This window comes from Oryctolagus cuniculus, chromosome 4 (assembly GCF_964237555.1).
Source record: "Oryctolagus cuniculus chromosome 4, mOryCun1.1, whole genome shotgun sequence".
Classification (NCBI taxonomy): domain Eukaryota; kingdom Metazoa; phylum Chordata; class Mammalia; order Lagomorpha; family Leporidae; genus Oryctolagus; species Oryctolagus cuniculus.
Window position 1 is genome coordinate 174,490,212 of NC_091435.1, and position 27,132 is coordinate 174,517,343.

General features: G+C 55.2%; 1 protein-coding gene across 6 annotated transcripts in view; it reads right to left on the bottom strand.

The window, feature by feature from the left end:
• The window catches only part of OXSR1 (oxidative stress responsive kinase 1), a 108,125-nt gene extending 91,016 nt beyond the window's left edge, over positions 1–17,109 (bottom strand). For 3 of the 6 annotated variants that reach the window (XM_070073029.1, XM_070073030.1, XM_070073031.1), the window contains exon 1: positions 15,783–16,094. In XM_070073029.1, the coding sequence (XP_069929130.1) occupies positions 15,783–15,852 (70 nt within the window). In that variant the 5' untranslated portion in view covers positions 15,853–16,094. Of the gene's footprint in view, positions 1–15,782; positions 16,098–16,959 lie in introns of those variants that run through there. The other 3 variants (XM_070073033.1, XM_070073028.1, XM_070073032.1) reach the window with 3 other exon arrangements.
• Positions 17,110–27,132: the final 10,023 nt, after the last annotated feature.

Below are 27,132 nucleotides of genomic sequence, written 5' to 3' on the forward strand. Positions count from 1 at the left end.
CTATTTAATGAGTACAAATTTCCTAAGTACAACTTGGGAAATATAGTGATACTTCCCACCACACCCGCCCTGCCACCCCAATCCTCACAGTCCACCTCCTCCTCCCTCTCCCATTCCCAGTCCCATTCTCCATTAAGAAAACAAAAACAAAACTGCTCCTCAACAGTCAAGACAAGGTCTCTCCAAGTCACTGCTTCTCCAAGTGTCAATTTCATGTCTACAGATTTCCTTTTAGGTGCTCTATTAGGTTATCAGGTTATAAAGGAGAACATATGGTATTTGTCCCTTTGGGACTGGCTTATTTAACTAAGTATGATGCTTTCCAGATTCATCCATTTTGTTGCAAATGACAGGATTTCATTTTTTTAACCGCTGTGTAGTATTCCATAGAGTACATATCCCATAATTTCTTTATCCAGTCTTCAACTGGTGGGCATTTAGGCTGATTCCATTAGGCTATTGTGAACTGAGCTGCAATAAACAGGGGGGTGCAGATAACTCTTTCATATGCTGATTTCATTTCCCTTCGGTCAATTCCCAGGAGTGGGATGGCTGGCTCTTAAGGTAGGTCTGTATTCAGGTTTCCGAGGAATCTCCAGACTGCTTCCACAGTGGTTTTACCAGTTTGCATTCCCACCAACAGTGGGTTAGTGTCCCTTTTTCCCCACATCCTCGCCAGCATCTGTTGTTGGTAGATTTCTGTATGTGAGCCATTCTGACTGGGGTGAGGTGGAACCTCATTGTGGTTTTGATTTGTATTTCCCTGATGGCTAAGTGATCCTGGACATTTTTTCATGTGTCTGTTGGCCATTTGCATTTCCTCTTTTGAAAAACGTATGTTTAAGTCCTTTGTCCATTTCTTCACTGGGTTGTCTGTTTTGTTGTTGTGGAGTTTCTTGATCTCTTTGTAGATTCTGGTTATTAATCCTTTATCAGTTACACTGTTTACAAATAATTTCTCCCATTCTGCAGGTGCCTCTTCACTCCCCTGAGTGTTTCCTTTGCAGTGAGAAGCTGTTCAATTTGATGTAATTCCATGTTAATTTTGGCTTTGCCTGCCTGCGCCTCTGGGGTCTTTCCAAGAAGTCTGTGCCTGTGGCAATGTCTTGCAGGGTCTCCCCCAATGTTCTCTAATAATTTGATGGTGTTGGGTCATAGCTTTAGGTCTTTAATCCATTTTGAATGGATTTTTGTGTAAGGTGTAAGGTAGGGGTCTTGCTTCATTCTCCTGCATGTAGAAATCCCGTTTTCCCAGCACCATTTGTTGAAGAGACTGTCCTTGTTCCAGGGACTGGTTTTAGCCCCTCGGTCAAATATAAGTTGGTTGTAGATGCCTGGATTGATTTCTGGCATTTCTATATTGTCCTATTGGTCTATCCATCTGTTTTTGTACCAGTACCAGGCTGTTTTGACTATAACTGCCTTGTACTATGTCTTGAAATCCAGTACTGTGATGCCTCCGGCTTTGTTTTTGTTGCATAAGATTGCTTTAGCCATTCAAGGTCTCATCCATCCACTGGTTCACTCCCCAGATGTGAACAACAGCCAGGGCTGGGCCAGGCCAAAGCCGGGAACTTCTTCCTGGTCTCCCAAGTAGGTGCAGGGGCCCAAACATTTGAGCCATCGTCTGCTGCTTTCCCAGGCGCATTAGCAGGGGGCTGGACAGGAAGTAAGAACATCTGGGACTTGAACCGGCATCCATTTGGGATGCCTGCGTCACCGGCAGCAGCTGAACACGCTGCACCTTAGCCCAGCCCTCGAAAGTCTCTCTCTCAGATGCTCTTACTCAATGAACAAACCCAGCGTGACTTAACAAATGGCTAAAAGACAAGATGCCAGTGTCCTCCACACCTGGTGATGAAAAGCTGGGGCTGGCGGGCTTCAGGTCTTCTTCGCTAACAGTCACTTTGCAGATTTTTCCTTTTTTTTTTTTTTTTTAAGATTTATTTATCTATTTAAAAGGCAGGGTTACAGATAGGCAGAGGCAGAGAGAGAGAGAAGAGGGGTCTTCCATCTACTGGCCCACTCCCCAAGTGGCCGCGACAGCGGCAGCTACACTGATCTGAAGCCAGGAGCCAGGAGCTTCTTCCTGGTCTCCCATGTGGGTGCAGGGGCCCAAGGACTTGGGCCATCTTTCACTGCTTTCCCACGCCACAGCAGAGAGCTGGACTGGAAGAGGAGCAGCCGGGACTCGAACCAGCACCCACAGGGATGCCAGCCCTGCTGGCAGCAGCTCTACCGCTTAAACCACAGTGCCGGCACCTAACAATCACTCTCATTCAAGATCTCCCACATGGGGGTTATCCAGAAACTGAAAAACATTTTGGTTCTAAGATAATGGATTATTGTCATACAGTAAAAACTCACTAATTCAGAATAGACAATGATGTTTCATTAGAAAAAATGTGCCTCACAGAAACTAGTAATTAATAAAGTATAGAGAATAATTTAAGTTCATTCATAATTTTAACTTCTCCAACACTGCAAGAATGTTATACAGGATTAGAGATAGGAATAAAATCTTCAATTTATTCTTTACAGTAGGCTCCTTAATGCCAAGTTTTTAAAACTAATTTACTGGGATAACCATCATTGTTCCTCGGGTAAACAGAATCCAACAGGAAGGATCAGTATGCACTGCACACGGTAAAGATACGTGTTATTCTGCAACCCTGCTACTCCAGTTTAAATATACACGCGCAGGGTAAAAGGGGTCTCCTAGGAACGTTCTAATCCAAGCGTGAAAGCTGCCTTCCTCGCGCCCAGCTAAGCACTGGCTTAATATGCTGGAGATCTGCACAAGGTCCTCATTCAGACCTGCTTTTTTTTTTTTTAATTTATTTGACAGGTAGAGTTACAGAGAGAGTGAGTGAGAGAGAGAGAGAGAGAGAGAGACAGAGATAAAGGTCTTCCTTCTGTTGGTTCACTCCCCAAATGCTGCTACGGCTTTCACTGCGCCAATCTGAAGCCAGGAGCCGGGCACTTCCTCCTGGTCTCCCATGGGGTGCAGGGCCCAAGCACTTGGGCCATCCTCCACTGCACTCCCGGGCCACAGCAGAGAGCTGGCCTGGAAGGGGGGCACCCGGGACAGAATCCGGCACCCCGACCGGGACTAGAACCGGCGCCCATAGGGGATGCCGGCACTGCAGGCAGAGGATTAACCAGGTGAGCCACGGCGCCGGCCCCAGTCCTGCATTTTTTCACACTGGTGTGCATCTTCACGTCCACTCTCCATCTTTCATCGTCCACTCTCCTACTTAGTTCCTTAACTGCAGTGTGAGGGGGTATGACACAGCAGAATGGATTAACGTGCACAACATGGATGGGCCTTCTGTAATCCTTCCAACTCGGTAATCACCTCTTCACACTGAAAAAAAGTGGCCAAGCACAGGGCACAAAAAAAAAGTCTTTGCCTTTCCAGACACAGACATTTAATAGACAGAATGTGAAAACTGATACTATTCCTGTGCGGAAAAAACATACCAAATGAAAAAAATATACCAAATCAACTAAAAATCACTAAAACACACACATGCTCTAAAGACTTTTCATAAGTACTTTTAGTAATGTTTTGCGTTTATTAAAGAGCTAGCTCAAACTGGTAACTCTAGGGGCCAGAGCTGTGGCGTAGCAGGTGAAGCCGCCACCTGGGCCTCCCATGGGGGCACTGGCTCGAGTTCCGGCTGTTCCACTTCCATGCCTGCTAACGGGCCTGGGAAAGCATCAGAACAGGCCCAGGTCCTTGGGCTCCTGCGCCCGTGTGGGAGACCCAGAAGAAGCTCCTGGCTCCTGGCTTCTTCCCGGCCCAGCTCTGGCCGCTGCAGCCATTTGGGAGGCATAAAAAAAAAAAAAAAAAAAAAAAAAAAACTGTTAATTCTGAATGACTTAGACACTGTCACCTGAACCGTGGGAAATACAGGTGTGTACAAGTTCGCAAACCCTTTTCTGAATAAGTCCTCTTGTCAAAGTCATGGTGAAAAGTAAGGCTTCCAGAACTGGCGAAACAGCTGTACCAGGTCACCAGTGGATGGAAGACCTCTCTCTCTGCCTCTCAAATAAATAAATGCAGCTTAAAAAAAAAAAAAAAAGACCATCATAAAAATCGTGCCGTTCTCCTCGTCCAAAGATGCGAACCTGACGTCTGCAGGCGCTGTGTAGCTGCTGCGGCACGGGGTCCTCGGCTGCTCCCTGACCCCACGCTCCTCCCAGACGAGAAGCGCCATGCGAGCAGGCGTCTTGTCCCTCCCCTCACCAGCACCCACACGCGACGCGGCACAGCGGGAGCTCAGGGAGTGCTGGATGGCCTCATCCAGTGCTGACACACATTTCCAAGGAAAAAATTCTCTGTCTGGGGCACGACAAACACAAAGCTAGCCCAGTCTTCACGGCGTGACCTCATCACCACCAGCACTCACCCGTGTGCCGAGCGCTACACGGGTACGCGGCGCTCTTCCTCGTCCACATTTCTTTTCGTCTGATCATTACAATGATCCCCTGAATTAGGTATCGGGGCCTTCCAAAGGGATGGCAGCAAAGCAGCGAAGGCAAAGATGTGGGTCACACGACCAGCACGAGCAGAGCAGGCCCAGGAACCAGAACCGCGTGTTTCGACACGGTGCCCTCAACTGTGGGCAACCGCCTCTGCAGATGAAAGCTGGCGTTTATTAACTGATTCGCGTGTGTCAGGTTGAATTGCTGATGTGCGGTGTCTTAGGTAGCCAGCTATTCTAATTTTAAAAAAAATTGAGGTCAATACTTTTAGTTGCTTGCCCAACACACAATTTCCCCTTCCTTAATAAGAGAACCCTGACCTATTTTGTTTGAATAAAAGACTTGGCTAAAAAGCTTCCTTTCCCAGCCTCCCTTGCAAGTGACCAAATTACAGTCCTGACCAATAAAACAGAAGCGATAAGGCATCCAGGAAGTAAGCCCTCTGGAAGGGAGCCAGGCCAGCTGGCACGCGTCTGTCCTCTTGCCAGATCCTTCTGGCTGAGGGACAAGGGTCCTGCAACTGCGAGAATCACAGTCGCGGGCTACAGGTGGCGGCGCGGACCCAGGCCCTCAGACACGCGGCTGCACGCCACCTGCTCCTCGCTGCGGGAGAGCAGACGGGCCAAGCCACGGCCGTGTCTAGTTCCTGCCTGACACCGGAGGGGTAGGGCTGAGCCCTGGAACCCGTACTTGGAAATGATTACTTCATGGATCAAACGTGGAGCTAGTACGCCACCACTGAGAACAGAGGAGGGAAGGCCGAGCAGCACAGCGGGCTGAGCCACCACCTGGGACCCCCGCACCCACCCTGGAGAGCCAGTTCCAGTCCAGCCCCACAATGCACCTGGGACCCCCGCACCCACCCTGGAGAGCCAGTTCCAGTCCAGCCCCACACAATGCACCTGGGACTCCCGCACCCACCCTGCAGAGCCAGTTCCAGTCCAGCCCTACACAATGCACCTGGGACTCCCGCACCCACCCTGGAGAGCCAGTTCCAGTCCAGCCCCACAATGCACCTGGGACCCCCGCACCCACCCTGGAGAGCCAGTTCCAGTCCAGCCCCACAATGCACCTGGGACTCCCGCACCCACCCTGGAGAGCCAGTTCCAGTCCAGCCCCACAATGCACCTGGGACTCCTGCAACCACCCTGCAGAGCCAGTTCCAGTCCAGCCCCACAATGCACCTGGGACCCCCACACCCACCCTGGACAGCCAGTTCCAGTCCAGCCCCACAATGCACCTGGGAGGCAACACAAGCTGCCGCAAGTCCTTGAGCTCCTGGCTCCTGGTTCCTGGCTTCATGGCTGCAGCCATCCAGGGATGAGCCAGCAATGGGAGATAGTCCTTCTCTCTCCATCACGCGTTCCCTCTTCTCTCTCTCTCTCTCTCTCTCTCTCTCTCTCTCTCTCTGTCACTCTGTCTTTCTCTCTCACTCTGCCTTTCAAACAAATCTTTCAAACACAGAGATGGCAACATGGAGAATACTGCCAGTGGGCTGCCTGCAGCAGTGCCAAAGTTGGTGATCACACCCTGCTGAGAACAGACCTTAGGCCTAGCCTGAAGTCTCGATGTTCTAAATCAGGACTGAGGTGAACAGTAAGTACTGACCGAGGCTTCCCAAGATTCTTGATGATAAAGCCGTAGGACACAGCCTGGCCAGGCTGGCTTTCCTCTTCACGGCCTTCCCCACCCGACCGTGCCACCAAGTCCAACACAGATCCCTGTGTCCACCTAAACGTGAATGAACCCTGGCACTAAGAAAGAAAGATGCAGTGACGTTCCAGTAAGCATTTAAAGCAGATGGGAAGTAAGTGTTACATGCGGGCCACGCCGCTGCTCACCGCTCCTATAGACCATGTCGGAGCACTGGTTCAAGTCCCGGCTTCTCCACTTCTGATCCAGCTTCCTGCTAACCCACCAGGGAAGAAGCAGAGGATGGCCCAAGTGCTTGGGCTCCTGTACCCACGTGCGGGAAACCCAGATGGACCTCCTGGCTTCAGCACGGCCCAGCCCTGGCCTCTGCAGCCATCTGGAGAGTGAACCAACAGAGGATCTTTCTCTGTCTCTCCCTCTGTCACTCTGCCTTTCGAATCAATAAAATATTTTTTTTAAAAATTTCAAATCACGTAGCATGTCATATTTTATGGCAATACCAAAAATTGGGAAATATAAAGCCAAAAGGAAGGGAAAAAATCAGAGATAAAAGCAATTGCCATTTTACAGAACACCTAACATGAGCTGAACACTGCACAAACAATGGCGCTGAGGCAGCACACAGCCCCGAAGACACAGACACTTTATAGACAAGGAGCTGACACTAGCACCAGTTACACACTTTTCCCGAGACCACGTAGCTAGTAAGAGTTTGTAAGACAGGATTTGAATCCAGCTTGGTTTTAGGCTTTTAATCCCAAGCCCATCTTTCACAGCTGCTTCAACACACACAGACAGGGTATGCCACAACTCAGACTCTCTCACAGGTTAAGGCACAGAAATGAGCTACAGAGCACTGAGCAGAGAGCGAGCTGTGGGAACGCCGCCAGCATCTTTAACAAGTGCTCCTACCAAGAGCTGCACACATTGCCAAGGCCACACTGAGGAGGACGCAAGGCCGCACGAAGTCGCTTGCGTCCCAACCTCCACGCTTCTCCCGTTCCCAGGTAGGAACTTCTCCCTTTCCCGGCAGCATCTGACCAGAAAGAGGGAGAGCAAACAGAACGAAACAATGAGCCTCACACACATCACAGTGTCAGCAGACTGTGTGCAAAACGACTGCTCCAATAAATGTGCTGCCATCAAGGGGAAGGAGACGCCATCCCACTGATTTCCCTGGAACACATTCTTCAAAATAAAATTTAAGGGGCTGACGTGGTGGCACAGGTTTATCCTCCGCCTGCGACACCGGCATCCCATATGGGCGCTGGTTCAAGTCCCCGCTGCCCCACTTCCAATCCAGCTCCCTGCTGTGGCCTGGGAAAGCAGTGGAAGATGGCCCAAGTGCACCCACGTGGGAGACTGGGAAAAACCTCCTGGCTCCTGGCTTCAGATCGGCGCAGCTCCGGCCATTGCGGCCAGTTGAGGAGTGAACCAGCAGAAGGAAGACCTTTCTCTCTGTCTCTCCCTCTCACCGTCTGTAACTCTACCTCTTAAATAAATAAATCAAATATTTGAAAATAAAAAAAGGAGGGAAATTTAAGTCATCTCTCGAATCCCCTCCTTAGCCTTCAGTCATTGTTCCTGAGTGTAATCTGAAGAAATCTCAGCACTGAACGTGAGGACTGCAGCTTATCACAGAGTCCTGTGTCCAACACTCGGGTACGGAAGCAGAGGCGCTGGCTGAGCCTTGCGGCCTGTAGTAGGCTGTGACAAGGAGAGGGAGTACGGAATGAGAGACGGGGTGGGGAACAGTGCAGACAGACGACACCTACTATGGTTCTTCACTGTGAAAATAATTCCCTCACCCTGGAGGGTATGAGCCCACCATTCAGTTCATTGCAAACCGCGGGAGCAAGCGCGCTGGACTGGAGCACAGGACCGCCGGTGCAGCCCCCCCACCCCACGCCACATACAGGCACGAGCTCACAGATGCACCCACGGCTCGCACCACAGCACTTACGGGAAAACACTGGAAAAAGCTCAGACACAGGGTTAGTAAGGATTCCTTACCAACACCAAAAGCAAGATCAATAGAAGAGAAAAAACTGACAAACCTCAGCAAAATCCAAGACTCGTGTTCTGAAAGACACATTACAAAAGTAAGGACACACGACAGATCTCAAGAAAATATTTTGCCGGCGCCGCGGCTCACTAGGCTAATCCTCCGCCTTGCGGCGCCAGCACACTGGGTTCTAGTCCCGGTCGGGGCGCCGGATTCTGTCCCGGTTGCCCCTCTTCCAGGCCAGCTCTCTGCTGTGGCCAGGGAGTGCAGTGGAGGATGGCCCAGGTGCTTGGGCCCTGCACCCCATGGGAGACCAGGAGAAGCACCTGGCTCCTGGCTCCTGCCATCGGATCAGCGCGGTGCGCCAGCCGCAGCACGCCGGCCATTGGAGGGTGAACCAACGGCAAAGGAAGACCTTTCTCTCTGTCTCTCTCTCTCTCACTGTCCACTCTGCCTGTCAAAAAAAAAAATAATAATAATAATAAATAAATAAAATAAAATAAAAATCTTAAAAAAAAAGAAAAAAGAAAATATTTTAACCTGAAACTCCTAGACGAAGGACTCACATCCAGAAAGGGCAGGCCTGCTCTCCCGTCTCCCTCTCCGTGAGCAGCGCGAAGGCGCGCGCCGGAGCTGACGGCTGCTCTTCCAGAAGGCGCGCGAGGCACAGGCACAGGCACAAAGGACGCACGCCTTCCCTACTCGCAGGGCACACCTGAACCACACGCCTTCCCTACTCGCAGGGCACATCTGAACCACACGCCTTCCCTACTCGCAGGGCACACCTGAACCACACGCCTTCCCTACTCGCGGGGCACACCTGAACCACACGCCTTCCCTACTCGCGGGGCACACCTGAACCACACGCCTCCCCTACTCGCAGGGCACACCTGAACCACACGCCTTCCCTACTCGCAGGGCACACCCGAACCACACGCCTTCCCTACTCGCAGGGCACACCCGAACCACACGCCTTCCCTACTCGCGGGGCACACCCGAACCACACGCCTTCCCTACTCGCGGGGCACACCCGAACCACACGCCTCCCCTACTCGCGGGGCACACCTGAACCACACGCCTCCCCTACTCGCGGGGCACACCTGAACCACACGCCTCCCCTACTCGCGGGGCACACCTGAACCACACGCCTCCCCTACTCGCAGGGCACGTCTGAACCACACGCCTCCCCTACTCGCAGGGCACACCCGAACCACACGCCTTCCCTACTCGCAGGGCACACCTGAACCACACGCCTCCCCTACTCGCAGGGCACACCCGAACCACACGCCTTCCCTACTCGCAGGGCACACCCGAACCACACGCCTTCCCTACTCGCAGGGCACACCTGAACCACACGCCTCCCCTACTCGCAGGGCACACCTGAACCACACGCCTCCCCTACTCGCAGGGCACGTCTGAACCACACGCCTTCCCTACTCACAGGGCACACCTGAACCACACGCCTTCCCTACTCGCAGGGCACACCTGAACCACACGCCTTCCCTACTCGCAGGGCACACCTGAACCACACGCCTTCCCTACTCGCAGGGCACACCTGAACCACACGCCTTCCCTACTCGCAGGGCACACCTGAACCACACGCCTTCCCTACTCGCAGGGCACACCTGAACCACACGCCTTCCCTACTCGCAGGGCACAAAGGACGCACGCCTTCCCTACTCGCAGGGCACATCTGAACCACACGCCTTCCCTACTCGCAGGGCACACCTGAACCACACGCCTTCCCTACTCGCAGGGCACACCTGAACCACACGCCTTCCCTACTCGCAGGGCACATCTGAACCACACGTAAGCCACCAGCCCAACCCCCATCAGAGACGACAAACGTCGACCAAACCCGCGCTGCTGCTGGGGACGAACGCGCCGCTCCTGTGAACGCCGGGCAGCCTCTTCAGAAGTTAGAGGCTGGCATCTGGCGCTCATACGGGACACCCAGAGCCCAGTTCTCAGTTCCAGGCTGCCGGCTCCCACCCGGCCCAGCCCTGGCTGCTGCAGACTTTGGGGGTGAACCAGTGGACACGAGGCTCTCTTACCCTCCCCGTGTCTGTCTCTCTCGCTCTGCCTTTCCAGTTATATTTGCCACTCAACTCGGGAATTCCACCCCGGGTGCACACGTCCACACCGACTGGTGCAAATGCTCCTAGCAGCTTCATTCCAGACGGCCAAAAGCAGAAGCAACGCAGCACGCACCAGCTGGGATCCGGTCAAGAGGAACCACACGCTGCCACAGCTGGGATCCAGTCAAGAGGAACCACACACTGCCACAGCTGGGATCCAGTCAACCACGCGCTGCCACAGCTGGGATCCAGTCAAGAGGAACCACCCACTGCCACAGCTGGGATCCAGTCAACCACGCGCTGCCACAGCTGGGATCCAGTCAAGAGGAACCACCCGCTGCCACGGCTGGGATCCAGTCAACCACGCGCTGCCACAGCTGGGATCCAGTCAACCACGCGCTGCCACGGCTGGGATCCAGTCAAGAGGAACCACCCACTGCCACAGCTGGGATCCAGTCAACCACGCGCTGCCACAGCTGGGATCCAGTCAAGAGGAACCACCCACTGCCACAGCTGCAACAGGATGCACCCGACACACTGCGCAAGGCAGCAGAAGCCCAGTGCCAAGGAGCCCATGGTACACGGTTACCTGATCTGTATGAAATGCAAGAAAGGCAAGTCCAGGGACGCGGGGCAGAGGTGTGGCTGCCCAGGGCTGGGGGCGGGAACAGGGAGTGACTGCAAATGGACATGAGGCATCTTTCTGGAATGACGGAAATGTTCTAAAACTGGATCGCTGTAATGATGGACAACTTTATGAATCACTAAACGTTGCTGATATGTATTTAATCAGGTGGACTGGAAGGCTTATCAAGTATGCCAACAAGAGAGCTCCGAAAAGTGAATTACGCTAAGTGAAAGACGTTCAACACAAAGACCAAGTCACATGATCCCATTTACGTGAGAGACAAACTACACAGAGAGCGACTGACGGCTGTCAAGGCTGAGGGTGGGCAAACAAGCAGGAGGGACCCCCAGAGTGATGGCTTACACCACGGCAAACTTACGAAATGCTACGCTCAAAATGGGTGACTTTTATGGTGTTAAATTCTTTCTCAGTGAATTTTTTTTAAAGGTTTATTTATTTGAAAGTCAGAGTTACACAGAGAGAGAAGGAGAGGCAGAGAGAGAGGCGGGGGGAGAGAGAGAGAAAGAGAGAGAGGTCTTCCATCCGCTGGTTCTCTCCCCAGTTGGCCACAACAGCTGGAGCTCCGCCGATCCGAAGCCAGGAGCCAGGAGCTTCCTCCGGGTCTTCCATGCAGGTTCAGGGACCCAAGGACTTGGGCCATCTTCTACTGCTTTCCCAGGCCACAGCAGAGAGCTGGGCCCGCCTGGCTCCATTATGGGATGCCAGCACTGCAAGCAGCAGTTTTACCTGCTAAGCCACAGTGCCAGCCCCAGTAACCTGGTTTTAAAAAATAAGGTGGGGAGCTGGTGCTGTGGCATAGTGGGTAAAGCCGCTGCCTTCAGTGCCAGCATCGCATATGGGCACCAGTTCGAGTCCCAGCCTTTCCACTTCCAATCCAGCTCTCTGCTATGGCCTGGGAAAGCAATGGAAGATGACCCAAGTGCTTGGGCCCCTGCACCCATGTGGGAGATCCAGAGGAAGCTCCAGGCTCCTGGCTTCGAATCAGCACAGCTCCCGACGCTGCGGCCAATTGGAGGGTGAACCAATGGGTGGAAGACCTCCCTCTCTCTCCCTCTCTCTCTCTCTCTGCCTCTCCTTCTCTGTGTAACTCTGGATTTCAAATAAATAAATAAATCTTTAAAAAAAAAAAAAAACAAAAATAAAGTGGGGCCAGTGCTGCGGTTCAGTGAGTTGAGCCACCATCTGCCTACAGCCACTACTTTGAGTCCCAGCTGCTCCACTTCCCATCCAGCTCCCTGATTATGCACCTGGGAAACCAGCAGAAGACCACCCAAGGGCCTTGGAACCTGTACCCAGGTGGGAGGCCTGGAAGAAGTTCCAGGCTCCTGGCTTCAATCTGGCCCAGCCCCGGCCATCGCAGTCATTTGGGAAGTGGGCCAACAGATGGAGCATCTGACTCTCCTTCCCTCTCTCTGCAACTCTGCCACTCAAACTAATTAATTAAAACTAAAAAAGTGAAATAAAATAAGGGCCGGCACCGTGGCTCACTAGGCTAATCCTCCCCCTGCGGCGCCGGCACACCGGGTTCTAGTCCCGGTCAGGGCGCCGGATTCTGTCCCGGTTGCCCCTCTTCCAGGCCAGCTCTCTGCTGTGGCCAGGGAGTGCAGTGGAGGATGGCCCAAGTCCTTGGGCCCTGCACCCCATGGGAGACCAGGAGAAGCACCTGGCTCCTGCCATCGGATCAGCACGGTGCGCCGGCCCCAGTGTGCCGGCCGTGGCGGCCATTGGAGGGTGAACCAACGGCAAAGGAAGACCTTTCTCTCTGTCTCTTTCTCTCTCACTGTCCACTCTGCCTGTCAAAAAAAGAAAAAAAAAAAAGAAATAAAATAAGAAAATAAGGTGGCTAGGGAGGGTGCTGTGGTGAAGTGGGCTAAGCCACCGCTTGGGACACCACATCCCCTCCTGAGGTGCTTCCGCCTGCTTCCTGCTAACACTCACCCTGAGGGGCAGCGGCTGCGACGGCTCGGACACCTGAGTCCCTGCCACCCACGTGGGCGACGAGCATGGAGCTCTAGGTCCCTGGCTTCGGCTCGGCCCAGCTCTGCCTGCAGCAGACACTCAGAGAGTGACCCAGTGGATGGAAGATCTCTTTCACTCTTTCAAAGAAATAAAAGTGAACAAGCTTTTTATTTTCTACTTTATGTATCAGAAAGTCAGAGTTACAGAAAGAAAGAGACATAGAGAAAAACCTCTTGCATCTGCAAGTTCACTCCCCACATGGCCGGGACAGCCAGGGCTGGGCCAGACGGAAGCCAGGAGCCAGGAGCTTCCTCCAGGTCTCCCGCATGGGTGCAGGGCCCAGGCACGTGGGCCGTCTTCCGCTACATTCCCAGGCCACAGCAGGGAGCTGGAGCAGAAGCAGAGCAGCTGGGACTAGAACCGGTGCACGAGCAGGATGCTGGCCGTGCAGCTAGCAGTTTCAGCCACTACAGCACAGCACCAGCCCCGGTACACTTTTTTTTTTTTTTTTTTTTGGACAGGCAGAGCTAGTGAGAGACAGAGAAAAAGGTCTTCCTCCTGTTGGTTCACCCCCCAAATGGCTGCCACAGCCGGCGCTGCGCCGATCCAAAGCCAGGAGATAGGTGCTTCTCCTGGTCTCCCATGGGGTGCAGGGCCCAAGCACCTGAGCCATCCTCCACTGCCCTCCCGGGCCAGAGCAGAGAGCTGGCCTGGAAGAGGGGCAACCGGGACAGAATCCGGCGCCCCAACTGGGACTAGAACCCGGTGTGCCGGCGCCGCTAGGCGGAGGATTAGCCAAGTGAGCTGCGGCGCTTGCCACCCCGGTAAACTTTAAAAAAAAAGAAAGAAAGAAACTGGGGTCGGTACCATGGTATAGCAGCTAAAGCTGTAGCCTGCAGTGCTGGCATCCCATGTGGTCGCCAGTTCAAGTCCTGGCTGCTCCACTTCTGATCCAGCTCTCTGCTATGGCCTGGGAAAGCGGTGGAGGATGGCCCAAGTGCTTGGGCCCCTGCACCCACATGGGAAATCCAGAGGAATCTCCAGGCTCCTGGCTTCAGATCGGCACGGCTCCAGCTGTTGCAGCCATTTGGGGAATGAACCAGCAGATGGGAAAAAAAAAAAAAAAGGAATTGATTGTAGGGGCCAGCATTGTGGGGCAGTGGGTTAAGCCACCAACTGCATCCCATCTGAACTCTGATTCAAGTGCAAGCAGCTCCACTTCCGATCCAGCTCCCTGCTAACGCGCCTGGAAAAGCAGCAGAGGATGGCCCAATCCTCGGACCCCTGCCCCCCACGTGGGAGACCTGGATGGAGTTGCAGGTTCTTGGCTTTACCCTGGCCAAGACCAGGCCATTGTAGCTGTCTGGGCAATGAACCCGTGGATGGGAGACCTCTCCCTCTCTCTCTCACTCTCTGTAACTCTTTCAAATAAATAAAAACTTGAAAGGAAAAAAAGATTGTAAAAAAAAAAAAAAAAAAGCCGTGAATCACGTTGGGTTGCTCATCTTTATGAACTCTGAGCACGTGGTGAGTGTGATGGCAACGAGCCCTCTTCCGGGGAGAAGGTCCCTGCCCGCCAGACACCTGCCACAGACGCCACCGAGCAAGGCACCCGTCTCCAGCGCCTGCCACTCCGAAACTCGGGCCACGCTGCGGTGAGAGCGTCAAGAATGGCTCACGCCAGAGAGGGGCCCCACACGGAGCCAAGTCCCCACGACATGCCAGGGACCCCTCCCGACTTCTCGCCCTCGAGGGGAGCCGAGGACGCAGACGCAGTGCAGAGCGCACGCCAGAGCGGCACGCAGGGCGCACCCGGCCACGCAGCGGCTCAGGACACGGCGCCTCCTCCCACGGGAACGGGCAGAGAACAGGGCAGGGCAGGACACCCGAGAGCGCGAGGTCCGGTCCTCTGCTGCCTGGCTGATGCTAGGGCCCCACGGCCCCGCTCTGACCAGCTCCCCGCCCTGTGTCAGACGGCAGGTGCAGGCCGCTGCGGCCCCCGCGGGAGACCTGGAGGGAGTCCTGGCTCCCGTTTTCGGCGGTGCGGCCCTGGCTGTTGCGGCCTGTGGGGAGCGAACCAGCGGATGGGAGACCTCGTCACTCTGTCTTTCAAGTAAATACAGAAATCTTTTTGAAAAAACTTATTCCAAGGCAGGAGGCTGGCAACACGCAGCGGTCAGCTCGGGTCGGACGGCGGAGCCCGGGTCTGGCTAAGCGCACCCACCCGCTCTGGCTTCGCGGGGCTCTGGCCGCCCGGTGCACCCCACGTCCTGGCCGCCGCGTCCCCTCCGGGGTCTCCACCGCCGGGTGCCCGGACCCCGTCGGACTGCCAGGGCTGCGGGATCAGGTCGCGGCCCGCTCCGGCGCCGCGGCCCCGCCCAGCAGCTGCCCGGAACCGCACGTGGGTCCCCGCGCTGCCCCACGCACGACCTCCCCGGGCGAGGACGCCCCTCTCCCGCACTCCGTCCCGCACGCAGCCGCGGACAGGCCGGCCCGCCCCGGCCCCGCCCAGCAGCTGCCCGGAACCGCACGTGGGTCCCCCCGCTGCCCCACGCACGACCTCCCCGGACAGCCCGGCTCCCGCACTCCGTCCCGCACGCAGCCGCGGACAGGCCGGCCCGCCCCGGCGCCGCCCAGCAGCTGCCCGGAACCGCCGCACGTGGGTCCCCGCGCTGCCCCACGCACGACCTCCCCGTGCGAGGACGCCCCGGCTCCCGCACTCCGTCCCGCACGCAGCCGCGGACAGGCCGGCCCGCCCCGGCCCCGCCCAGCAGCTGCCCGGAACCGCACGTGGGTCCCCGCGCTGCCCCACGCACGACCTCCCCGTGCGAGGACGCCCCGGACAGCCCGGCTCCCGCACTCCGTCCCGCACGCAGCCGCGCACAGGCCGGCCCGCCCCGGCCCCGCCCAGCACGCGCCGCCGCGCGCCCGCCGTCCCCGCTCTCACCGATCACCTCCTGGAGCTCGTAGTCGTCCCTGTTGATGGACCAGGGCAGGGCGCTCGCCTCCTCGGACATGACGGCGGCAGCGGGCCGCGGGCCTCCCTCAAATTCGCTGACCTCCGCCGGCTCCGGGCCGCACGCCGCCCCGCCCCCACCCGCCGCTGCGGGACCGGCCCCGGGTCGGACGGCGCCTCCGTGTCCGGCCTCGGCCTCCGCAGCCGCGGCCACAGCGGATCCGTCCGGGCCCAGCCCCTCCGTCCCGCCCTCCGCCCGAGCCCCACGCGCGGGCCAAACTTTCCCTTCTCCCTCCACCTGCCGACACGCAGCGCGCTGACGTCACCGCGCCGGCCCCGCCCCGGCCCGGCCCCGCCCCCGGCCGCCATCTCGAATGTGGCCGGACTCGCAACGAGCGAGGGAGGAGCCCGGGAACGTCGAGAGTGACGGTGGAAGGGAGGCAGAACTTGGGAAGGAGTCCAGGAAGGGCACCGGAAAGCCGCGTAGGAGCCTAGAGCGCCCCAGATGCCGTAGCCACACTACGCATGGCGGCCAGAGCGTGGCCAAGTGGAGGGGGCGGGGCCACCTGGAGCGGCTGGGGCACGTCGCAGGCGCCGTCGTCGCTTTTATTGGTCGGTTTGAGAAGGACTCAGGAAGGCAACGGGCGGGTGTGGACGTCAGTCTAAGTTAGTCCCGCCTCCAGGCCCTCGGCGCCGCCGGCCCGGCCCCCGGCTCGCGGTGACGTCATGGCGTAGCCGTCGCCCCGCGGGACGTGCAAACGGCTGCGCAGGGTGTGGAGGTCCCGGGGAGCGGCTGGGTGGGGTAGCCTCGGGCTGAGGGCCGCTGCCAACTGGGATAAAAGGCCCCAGGCTACCGGGGCGAGAGGAACCGGAAGCCGAGCGTGGCGCTGCTTCCGGGCGGAAGTTCTCCCCGTTCTCGGCCCTGCGTCGGGACGCCGGGGCGCACCTGCCCTGCAGCGGCTGCCTCGCCGCCCGCCGCGGCCTGAGGGCGCCCCCGGGCCTGCCTGGACTTGGCAGTGGCGGCCGCGAGGGCCGCGGGCCGTGGGGGAGCAGTGTGGGCTCCCGCCGAGGCGAGCGAGTGGTCAGGGCCCGCCGAGGCGAGCGCGCCGATCCACCCGCAGTCCTGTGGGGAAGGCGGGATGGACACGCTGGAGGCCTTGGCTCTTACCCGAGACGCGCCAGGCCCCTGCAGGTGTCCGGGGACGTGTGCCGTCCTTGTCAGCTCGGGCTCTGAGACCAGGCTGTGGGTGTCCGGGAGGTGACCGGCGTCGCCGGAGCGGTGTGACCGCGGCCGCTGAGCGCCAGCCCAGCGCTGAGAGGCCAGCAAGGCGAGGCGTTAACGCGGCCGCTCCTCCCCCGGGTCTGGGAGGCTCCCCCAGGTCTCAGCGCGCCCGGGCAGGCACAGCCAGCCTCTCCGGGCTTGGCCCAGAGGGTCCCCTCCTGTGCGGGCACGTCGGCTGCTGTGTGCGAGACCAGCGTGAGAGTCGCCTCCCTTCCTACCTGCGTGGCCACTCTCTTAGGGAAATCACCAGAGGGTGCCTGGCCGCTGAGCAACCCAGGCTTTGTGGGCTCCTTCGTGAAGGAAACGTTGAAGTCTGGGAAATGACGTGTGTCCCAAAGGAGAAGCCTGGGCTTTTTTTAAAGATTTTATTTATTTGAGAGGCAGAGTTACAGAGGAGAGAGAGGTTTTCCAAACAGGTGGTTCACTCCCCAAATGGCCGGAGCTGAGCCGACCTAAAGCTGGGAGCCAGGAGCGTCTTCCGGGTCTCCCACGTGGGTGCAAGGACTTGGGCCGTCTTCTGCTTTCCCAGGCCACAGCAGAGAGCCGGGTCGGAAGAGGAGCAGCCGGGACTCGAACTGGCACCCACGTGGGCTGCTGGCGCCGCAGGCGGTGGCTTTACCTGCTCCACCGGCCCCTGCGTGACTTAGTTTACAGAGGAAGGAGCACTGGCGAAACTGATTCACTCGATCTGTGAAGTATTAGACAGCAGCTGGAAGACTGAAGCAGGTCCGTCCAGCCTGTAGTGTCCGTTAGGAAACTGTGGGCTGGGTTCTTCCTGTGTGCAGGGTGTACAGAGAGAGTAAGACCTGGGCAGGCTGGTGACCTCGCTCAGCTGACTGCGCCACGACCTGCGACACCGCCATCCCATATTGGAGCTCCGGTTCGTGTGCTGGCTGCTCCCTTCAGATCGGGCTCCCTGCTAACAGCCTGGAAAGGATGGGTGATGCACCAAGTGCTTGGGCCCCTGCCACCCATGTGGGAGACAGTGGAGTGCCTGGCACCTGGCTTCAGGCCAGCACTGGCCTTTGCAACCATTTGGGAAGTGAACCAGCAGTTGGACACTCTCTCTCTCTCTCTCTCTCTCTCTCTCCCTCCCTCCCTCCCTCCCTCCCTCTCTGTCATTCAAATAAAATAGATCTTTTTTCCCCTAGATTTATTTATTTATTTGAAAGAGTTACAGAGAGGTAGAAGCAGAGAGAGAAGTCTTCCATCCGCTGGTTCACTCCCCAGTGGCTGCAATGGTCGGAGCTGTGCCAATCGGAAGCCAGGAGCTTCTTCCGGGTCTCCCACATGGGTGCAGGGGCCCAAGCACTTGGGCCATCCTCCACTGCCTTCCTGGGCCACAGCAGAGAGCTGGACCGGAAGAGGAGCAGCCGGGACTCAAACTGGCGCCCATATGGGATGCCGGCACGCAGGTGGCAGCCCCCAATAAAATAAATGTTAAGAAGAGAGCAGTGTCTGGGAGATGCTTGGAGGTGCAGTACATATTTGCGTGCATCATTTCAACCCTGGTAGGGAGAAAGTGTCCACGTGGTGTCTAATGCCAGCAAGGCAACGGGAGTGATTTAACGCACTCCTTAGGGTGGCTTCCAGGAAGAGACTTAAGGGGACCATAAGCATACACTTCAGCTGCATCAACAATCAAGAAAATGCAGATTAAAGCTAAAATGAGATTCTTTTTCACTGCCCACCAGATAAGAACAGTTTTAAAGGTGGAGAGTAGTGAAGGGTTGGCCGAGAGGAGGAGGAACTGTGGCCATCTGCAGTCGGGGTGTAAGCTGATACAAGGTCTTCAGGAAATGGTTTGACGGGACCCAGCAGCACGGAACCCGTGCGCTTCTACAGCCGGCCTGGGTGTTTGCAGGGGGTTCGGTGGCCATGGGGGGCACCCGCATCCCCTGTCCTGGCTCCTCTGCTTCCAGGCCAGCTTCCTGCTCATGTAATACCCTAGGAGGCAGCCGGCGATGGCTGGAGGAGTTGGGGCCCTGCCACCAAAGCGGGAGACCCAGGTGGAGTTCTGTGCTGGCTTCAGCCTGGCCCAGCCCCAGGCGATGCAGGCATTTGGGGAGTGAAACAGCAGTTCTGTGTCTTTGTCACTCCAATGAAAAAAGAGAAATTGGGCTTAGTGATTAGCTACAGAGGCAACCACAGCCAGGGCAGGTCGCACAGAGGACTCACAAGACAGAGGCCTCCAGGACCGGCATCCCAGATGGGCGCCCGTGAGTCCTGGCTGCTCCACTTCCCATCCAGCTCTCTGCTGTGGCCTGGGAAAGCAGTGGAAGATGGCCCAGGTGCTTGGGCCCCTGCACCCCATGGGAGACCTGAAGAAGCTCCTGGCTCCTGGCTTCGGATTGGCTCTGCTCCGGCTGTTGCGGCCAGTTGAGGAGTGAACCAGCAGATGGAAGACAACCCCTCCGCCCCCATAACTCTGACTTTCAAATAAATAAAATCTTAATAAAATAAAAGAGGCCATGTTCTATTCCTTAATCTGATGACGGGCCCGAAGTGCCCAACTGTTCTTTTACGTCTGCGTGTTTTCTTTAAGTGGATTTCATGATTCAGATCTTGCAGCTTCGTTGCTCACATCCCAGCACTCAAACTGAGGAAGCCCCTACCCAGGCTCACCAGGCCTCCCGTGGCCGGGCCCAGCCACGCCTCTTCCCAGGAACGCCACGCTCTGCCCCACCCATCCAGGTCTCACCTGCTCTGCCAGGTCAGCTCCCCACCCCACCCGCCCAGTGCTGCTGCTGAGGTTGCTCCGGCCCTGAGGCACCTGGGACACCTGCCTCTCACTCAGACCCTCTGAGTGTCTCACTCTGTGCATTCGCTGTGTTGCAGAGTTGAGTTGTGGGTCACCTGTGAGGATCTCCTATGACTGGCAAGGAAGTAGACGATCTATTTTAAGATTTATTTATTTGAAATACAGAGTTGCAGAGAGAAAAATCCCATCCACTGGATCACTTCCCAAATGGTCGCAACAGCCAGGACTGGGCAGATCCGAAGCCAGGAGCCAGGAGCTTCTTGCGGGTCTCCCACGTGGGTGCAGGGGCCCGAGGACTTGGGCCGTCCTCCGCTGTTCTCCCCTTGCATAAGCAGGGAGCTGGATCAGGAGTGGAGCAGCCGGGACTCAAACCAGTGCCCATACGGGATGCTGGTGCTGCAGGCAGCAGCTTAACCCGTTACACCACAATACCAGCCCCAGATTGCTCGGTTTGAAAGACAGAGCTACAGAGAGAGAGCGAGAGAGAGCGAGAGAGCGAGAGACAGCTCTTCCATCCCCTGGTTTGCTCCTCAAGTGGCCACAGCAGCCTGGACTCAGCCATGCGAAGCCAGGAGCCTGGAAGTGCACGTGGGTTTCTCACGTGGGCCATCTCCCATTGCTTTCCTAGGTGTGTCAGCAGGGAGCTGGTGTCCGGCATCCCAGGCAGTGACTTAACCCACTGTGCCACCATGCCAGCCCAGCCTCATTTTACAAATGTGGATACAAGAACCCAAAAGGAAAAATTTTGCCTGAAGGGGTTCCTGGGACACAACACCTGGCTAACGGGAAGTGCTCGGGAAGCAATAGTAGGTATTTTTAGAAAATATTTATTTGTTTGAAAGAGGTAAAAAGAGACAGAGACCTTCCATCCACTGGCTCGCTCCCCAGATGGCTGCAATGGCAGGGCTGGGCCCAAGCTCTGCAGCCATCGCCTGCTGTTTTTGTTTGTTTGTTTGTTTTTTGTTTTGTTTCATCGCCTGCTGTTGTCCCAGGTGCATTAGTAGCGAGCTGGATTGGAGGCAGAGCAGCCGCGGCTTGCAATGGCGCTGTTAGGAGACGCTGGCATAGCAAGCAGGCAGCAGTCTAACTTGCTGTACTGCCATGCCAGCCCCAGGTTTGGGACTCACGGTCCAGACAGGCAGAGGCTTCCCTAACTGCCGTGTGTCCCCAAACACAGTGCACTTGTTTCGTTTGGGTGCGAAGGCCAATCCGGGCTTCCCCAGGTACTGGAAGGAGGGAGAAAGCCCCGACTCCCTGTCAGGTGCACAGACACTGGGCCGTGGATGCAGTCATACGGGGCAATGATGTCATAGGTCGGTGCTTCTCCCCTGACTTTGTAACACTGAGTCTGTTCCCTCCAACTCAGACACAACTACGGGCCGGTGCTGTGGCGCAGGGGGAAAGCTGCCGCCTGTGGAGCCAGCAGTCCATATGGGTGCCGGTTCAAGTCCCAGCTGCTCCATGTCTGCTCCAGCTCCCTGCCAAGGTGCCTGGGGAAGCAGCGGAGGATGGCCCAAGTGCTTGGGCCCCTGCACCCACGTGGGAGACCCAGATGGAGTTCCAAACCCCTGTGCAGCCATTTGGAAGGGAACCAGCAGATGGAAGATGTCACTCTCTGTTAGCCTACCTTTTGAATAGAGCTTTAAAAAAATAATGTGAGAATACTGCAAACACCCTTGCACCACTGGCCTAACGGCTCGGATGACGTGGGCAGACTCTCAAAGCTTACGCAGCCACAGAACGTGGTCTGTGCAGCTGCGTCCCTGCCAACGTCTGGGTGTGTAGAGCTCCTCCCACAGAGCAGTGGCGAGCGCAGCGCCATCCCCTTGGCCGGGAGGACCCTGCTGTTGACACTGCACAGGCTCACACACCCCCGTGGGCTGGGCCGTGGCCTGGTGAGCGGGCAGCAGCCCTCGGAGCAGAAGGCCAGCTGCTGCCGCACTGGGCGCCCTGATGGGACGCGAGGGTCGTGAACATCGTGCACTCTGCCTGTCGTGAGTGCCTCCACCTCTCTCCCCTGCGCCTCTCGTCTCCAGCATGTACTCCCTCTCTCTCTCCACCTCCTGACTGCCGGCTCCTGCCAGCCACCGCCCGCACATCAGGCGGAAGCAGGCCCCAGCCAGGTCTGCAGCGGGTACTGCCCCCGTCTCTCTCTCCAGCACAGCTTTCAAAGCCGCTCCAGAGGGGCTGTCCCCTCGCGGGTGGCCCCAGCACCCCGGAGGGCTCGTCCCAGGGCTGGGGGCACCAGCTGTCCCCTCGCGGGCGGCCCCAGCACCCTGTGGATTCATCCTGATACAAGGCCTGCGCCTGCTTTCCCTGCGCTCGCTGACCACGTGTGCTCCCCTTGAGGGCGCCAGCAGAGGGCAGAGAAGCACACCAGCCGAGGGAGGGGTACATGAGGAGGTCCCTGTGCCTCAACCTGCCCAGCACCTGCCACTGCCCCTACACGCCTGACCAGTCCTGTGGCTCCTGGGCCACGTAAGGCCCGGGGCGTGCCAGGGCACTGGGGCAACCTCCCACCATTCACCCTCTGTCACTCCCCCTCTTCGTGGAGGAACGACACAGGACCCTGCGCTGTTCTTTTGTCTGCTCGGCCCTCCCCGGGTTTGCTGCTGGTTCTTCCCGGGTTGGCTGCCGTCCCTTCCACCTCCGTGGAAGGGTGGTTCCCCCTGCCACATTCCCCACTTCCGCGGGGGAGCGGCACACCGCCGGCCGGCTCTCTCGGGGGCTGCTCAGGTGTTCCTCTTAGATGTTCCCCTTAGATGTTCCTGGTGCATGTTGTCTCTCTCCTCCTTTATAGTCCTCTTCCACCAATCCCAACTCTGCTACCCACACGCCGAGTACGCTGCTCTCCTCCAATCAGTAGCAAGTCCTACAGTTAATTGGTTGAACTGGAGGCAGCTGTGCGGAAGCTGTTTACTTCTCTCCCAGCGCCATATTGTGGGAGAGCAGATGCATAGAATAAGTCTTAATTCCAGTAACTTAGTCTAGTCCGAGTTGCTCCCCACAACCCTCCACTGCGCTCTGTCCCGTGCCCCACCAGGGGTCAGCTCCCATTGCCCACTCGGGAGTCCTATGTGAAGGCCACGCCTGACGCTGGCGATTGTGCGGGAGTGAGTGTGCACTCAGAGGGAAACGGCTAATGCAGGCACCACTTGCGGAGGAAGGCACGGCAGGGGCAGGGAAACCAGCAGGAGCCTCGCGGTGCCCCAGGGCCGCGACCCAGCGAGCCAGGCGCACCCCAAGCCTGAAGCAAGAGGGCCGGGGGCGGGGGGGTGACCTGAAATAGCTGAGGGCCTTGGTGGAGAGGCCCAGCCCTCGGCCCCCCCGCAAGGAGGGAGCCACAGCACAGCTGCCCAGCTCCGTCCCCTTGCTGCCCTCTGATCGCCACAGGGGCCTCCCACGGGCCAGGCCACAGGAAGCCAGTGGGCAGGGAGAGGCCGCTGGAGGGCAAGGGGGTGAGGAGGAGGCAGACGCGGCCGGCCCAGCCCCGCGCAGCCTCTTCCCGCTCCCGTCTGGGGATCCCGACGACGTGAGGCTTGGAGCAGGACGCCCCGCGCGCTCCAGAGCCAGCAGCCTTCTCCAGTCGTGCGCTGAGTCACTCGCAGGGCTACTGTGCCCTCGGACTCGGGCTGGGACACCGGCCCTGGCGACCCGCTCCTGTGCCGGAGGGTGGCAGGGGCCCTGCGGGGGCAGGTGTGCAGGTGGAGCCTGCCGGGGCCGTGCGCGTCTCCCCCGGCGTCCAGGGCCGCGCTTCTCCTCCTCCCTGCGCCCCTGAGTCCCTTGGGAGGCCGCGGCAGTGCAGGGTCCGCTGAGTCCGTCCTGCGCATCCCTAAGGACGGCAGAGATCTTGAGGCCCCCGCCCAGGGACGCACTGGGGGCAGGGTGCCACGGCAGCACAGGCGACGCGGTCGCCCCACTGGCAGCGATGGAGCTGCGGAAAGGCGGCGCTCACCTCAGCGTCCGTGTGGGAAACACCAGGAATCCGTGATCCAAGATGAAGGAGAATCACCTTCGAGTTCACGTAGTTCACACGTCAAGGTGATGTGTACAATACATACAATGTGTACAATGTGTACAATGCGTACATGTGTACAATGTGTACAATGTGTACAATGCGTACATGTGTACAATGTGTACAATGTGTACAATGCGTACAATGTGTACATGCGTACAATGTGTACAATGTGTACATGTGTACAATGTGTACAATGTGTACATGTGTACATGTGTACAATGTGTACATGCGTACAATGTGTACATGTGTACATGCGTACAATGTGTACAATGTGTACAATGTGTACATGCGTACAATGTGTACAATGCGTACAATGTGTACATGTGTACATGTGTACAATGTGTACAATGTGTACAATGTGTACATGCGTACAATGTGTACAATGCGTACAATGTGTACATGTGTACATGTGTACAATGTGTACAATGTGTACATGTGTACAATGTGTACATGCGTACAATGCGTACAATGTGTACAATGCGTACATGCGTACATGCATACATGCGTACAATGTGTACATGTGTACAATGTGTACATGCGTACAATGTGTACATGTGTACATGCGTACAATGTGTACAATGTGTACAATGTGTACATGCGTACAATGTGTACAATGCGTACAATGTGTACATGTGTACATGTGTACAATGTGTACAATGCGTACAATGTGTACAATGTGTACAATGCGTACAATGTGTACAATGTATACATGCGTACAATGTGTACAATGTATACATGCGTACAATGTGTACATGCGTACAATGCGTACAATGTGTACAATGCGTACATGCGTACATGCGTACAATGTGTACATGTGTACAATGTGTACATGCGTACAATGTGTACATGTGTACATGCGTACAATGTGTACAATGCGTACAATGTGTACAATGCGTACAATGTGTACATGCGTACAATGTGTACAATGCGTACAATGTGTACATGTGTACATGTGTACAATGTGTACAATGTGTACAATGTGTACATGCGTACAATGTGTACAATGCGTACAATGTGTACATGTGTACAATGTGTACATGCGTACAATGCGTACAATGTGTACAATGCGTACATGCGTACATGCGTACAATGTGTACATGTGTACAATGTGTACATGCGTACAATGTGTACATGCGTACAATGTGTACATGTGTACATGCGTACAATGTGTACAATGTGTACAATGCGTACAATGTGTACAATGCGTACAATGTGTACATGTGTACATGTGTACAATGTGTACAATGCGTACAATGTGTACATGTGTACATGTGTACAATGTGTACAATGCGTACAATGTGTACATGCGTACAATGTGTACATGTGTACAATGTGTACATGCGTACAATGTGTACAATGTGTACATGCGTACAATGTGTACATGCGTACAATGTGTACAATGTGTACATGTGTACAATGTGTACAATGCGTACAATGTGTACATGCGTACAATGTGTACAATGTGTACAATGTGTACATGTGTACAATGTGTACAATGTGTACATGCGTACAATGTGTACAATGTGTACATGCGTACAATGTGTACAATGTGTACAATGTGTACATGCGTACAATGTGTACAATGTGTACATGCGTACAATGTGTACAATGTGTACATGCGTACAATGCGTACAATGTGTACAATGTGTACAATGTGTACAATGTGTACAATGTGTACAATGTGTACATGCATACAATGTGTACAATGTGTATATGCGTACAATGTGTACATGTGTACATGTGTATAATGTGTACATGCGTACAATGTGTATATGCGTACAATGTGTACATGTGTACAATGCGTACAATGTGTACATGCGTACAATGTGTACAATGCGTACAATGTGTACAATGTGTACAATGTGTACAATGTGTACATGCGTACAATGTGTACAATGCGTACAATGTGTACATGTGTACAATGTGTACAATGTGTACATGCGTACAATGTGTACAATGTGTACAATGTGTACATGCGTACAATGTGTACAATGCGTACAATGTGTACAATGCGTACAATGCGTACAATGCGTACAATGTGTACATGCGTACAGTGTGTACATGCATACAATGTGTACAATGTGTACATGCGTACATGCATACAATGTGTACATGCGTACAATGTGTACAATGTGTACAATGTGTGCAATGTGTACATGCGTACAAAGTGTACAATGTGTACAATGCGTACAATGCATACATGTGTACAATGTGTACATGTGTACATGCGTACAATGTGTACAATGTGTACAATGTGTACATGTGTACAATGTGTACAACGCATACATGTGTACAATGTGTACATGTGTACATGCGTACAATGTGTACAATGTGTACAATGTGTACATGTGTACAATGTGTACAATGTGTACATGCGTACAATGTGTACAATGCGTACAATGTGTACATGTGTACAATGTGTACAATGTGTACAATGCGTACAATGTGTACAATGTGTACATGCGTACAATGTGTACAATGTGTACAATGTGTACAATGTGTACATGCGTACAATGCGTACAATGTGTACAATGCGTACAATGTGTACATGCGTACAATGCGTACAATGCATACAATGTGTACAATGCGTACAATGCGTACAATGCGTACAATGTGTACATGCGTACAGTGTGTACATGCATACAATGTGTACAATGTGTACATGCGTACATGCATACAATGTGTACATGCGTACAATGTGTACAATGTGTACAATGTGTACAATGTGTGCAATGTGTACATGCGTACAATGTGTACAATGTGTACAATGCGTACAATGCATACATGTGTACAATGTGTACATGTGTACATGCGTACAATGTGTACAATGTGTACAATGTGTACATGTGTACAATGTGTACAATGCATACATGTGTACAATGTGTACATGTGTACATGCGTACAATGTGTACAATGTGTACATGCGTACAATGTGTACAATGCGTACAATGTGTACATGTGTACAATGTGTACAATGCATACATGTGTACAATGTGTACATGTGTACATGCGTACAATGTGTACAATGTGTACAATGTGTACAATGTGTACAATGCGTACAATGCGTACAATGTGTACATGTGTACATGCGTACAATGCATACATGTGTACAATGTGTACATGTGTACATGCGTACAATGTGTACATGCGTACAATGTGTACAATGCGTACAATGCGTACAATGTGTACATGTGTACAATGTGTACAATGCGTACAATGTGTACATGCGTACAATGTGTACAATGTGTACAATGCGTACAATGTGTACAATGCGTACAAT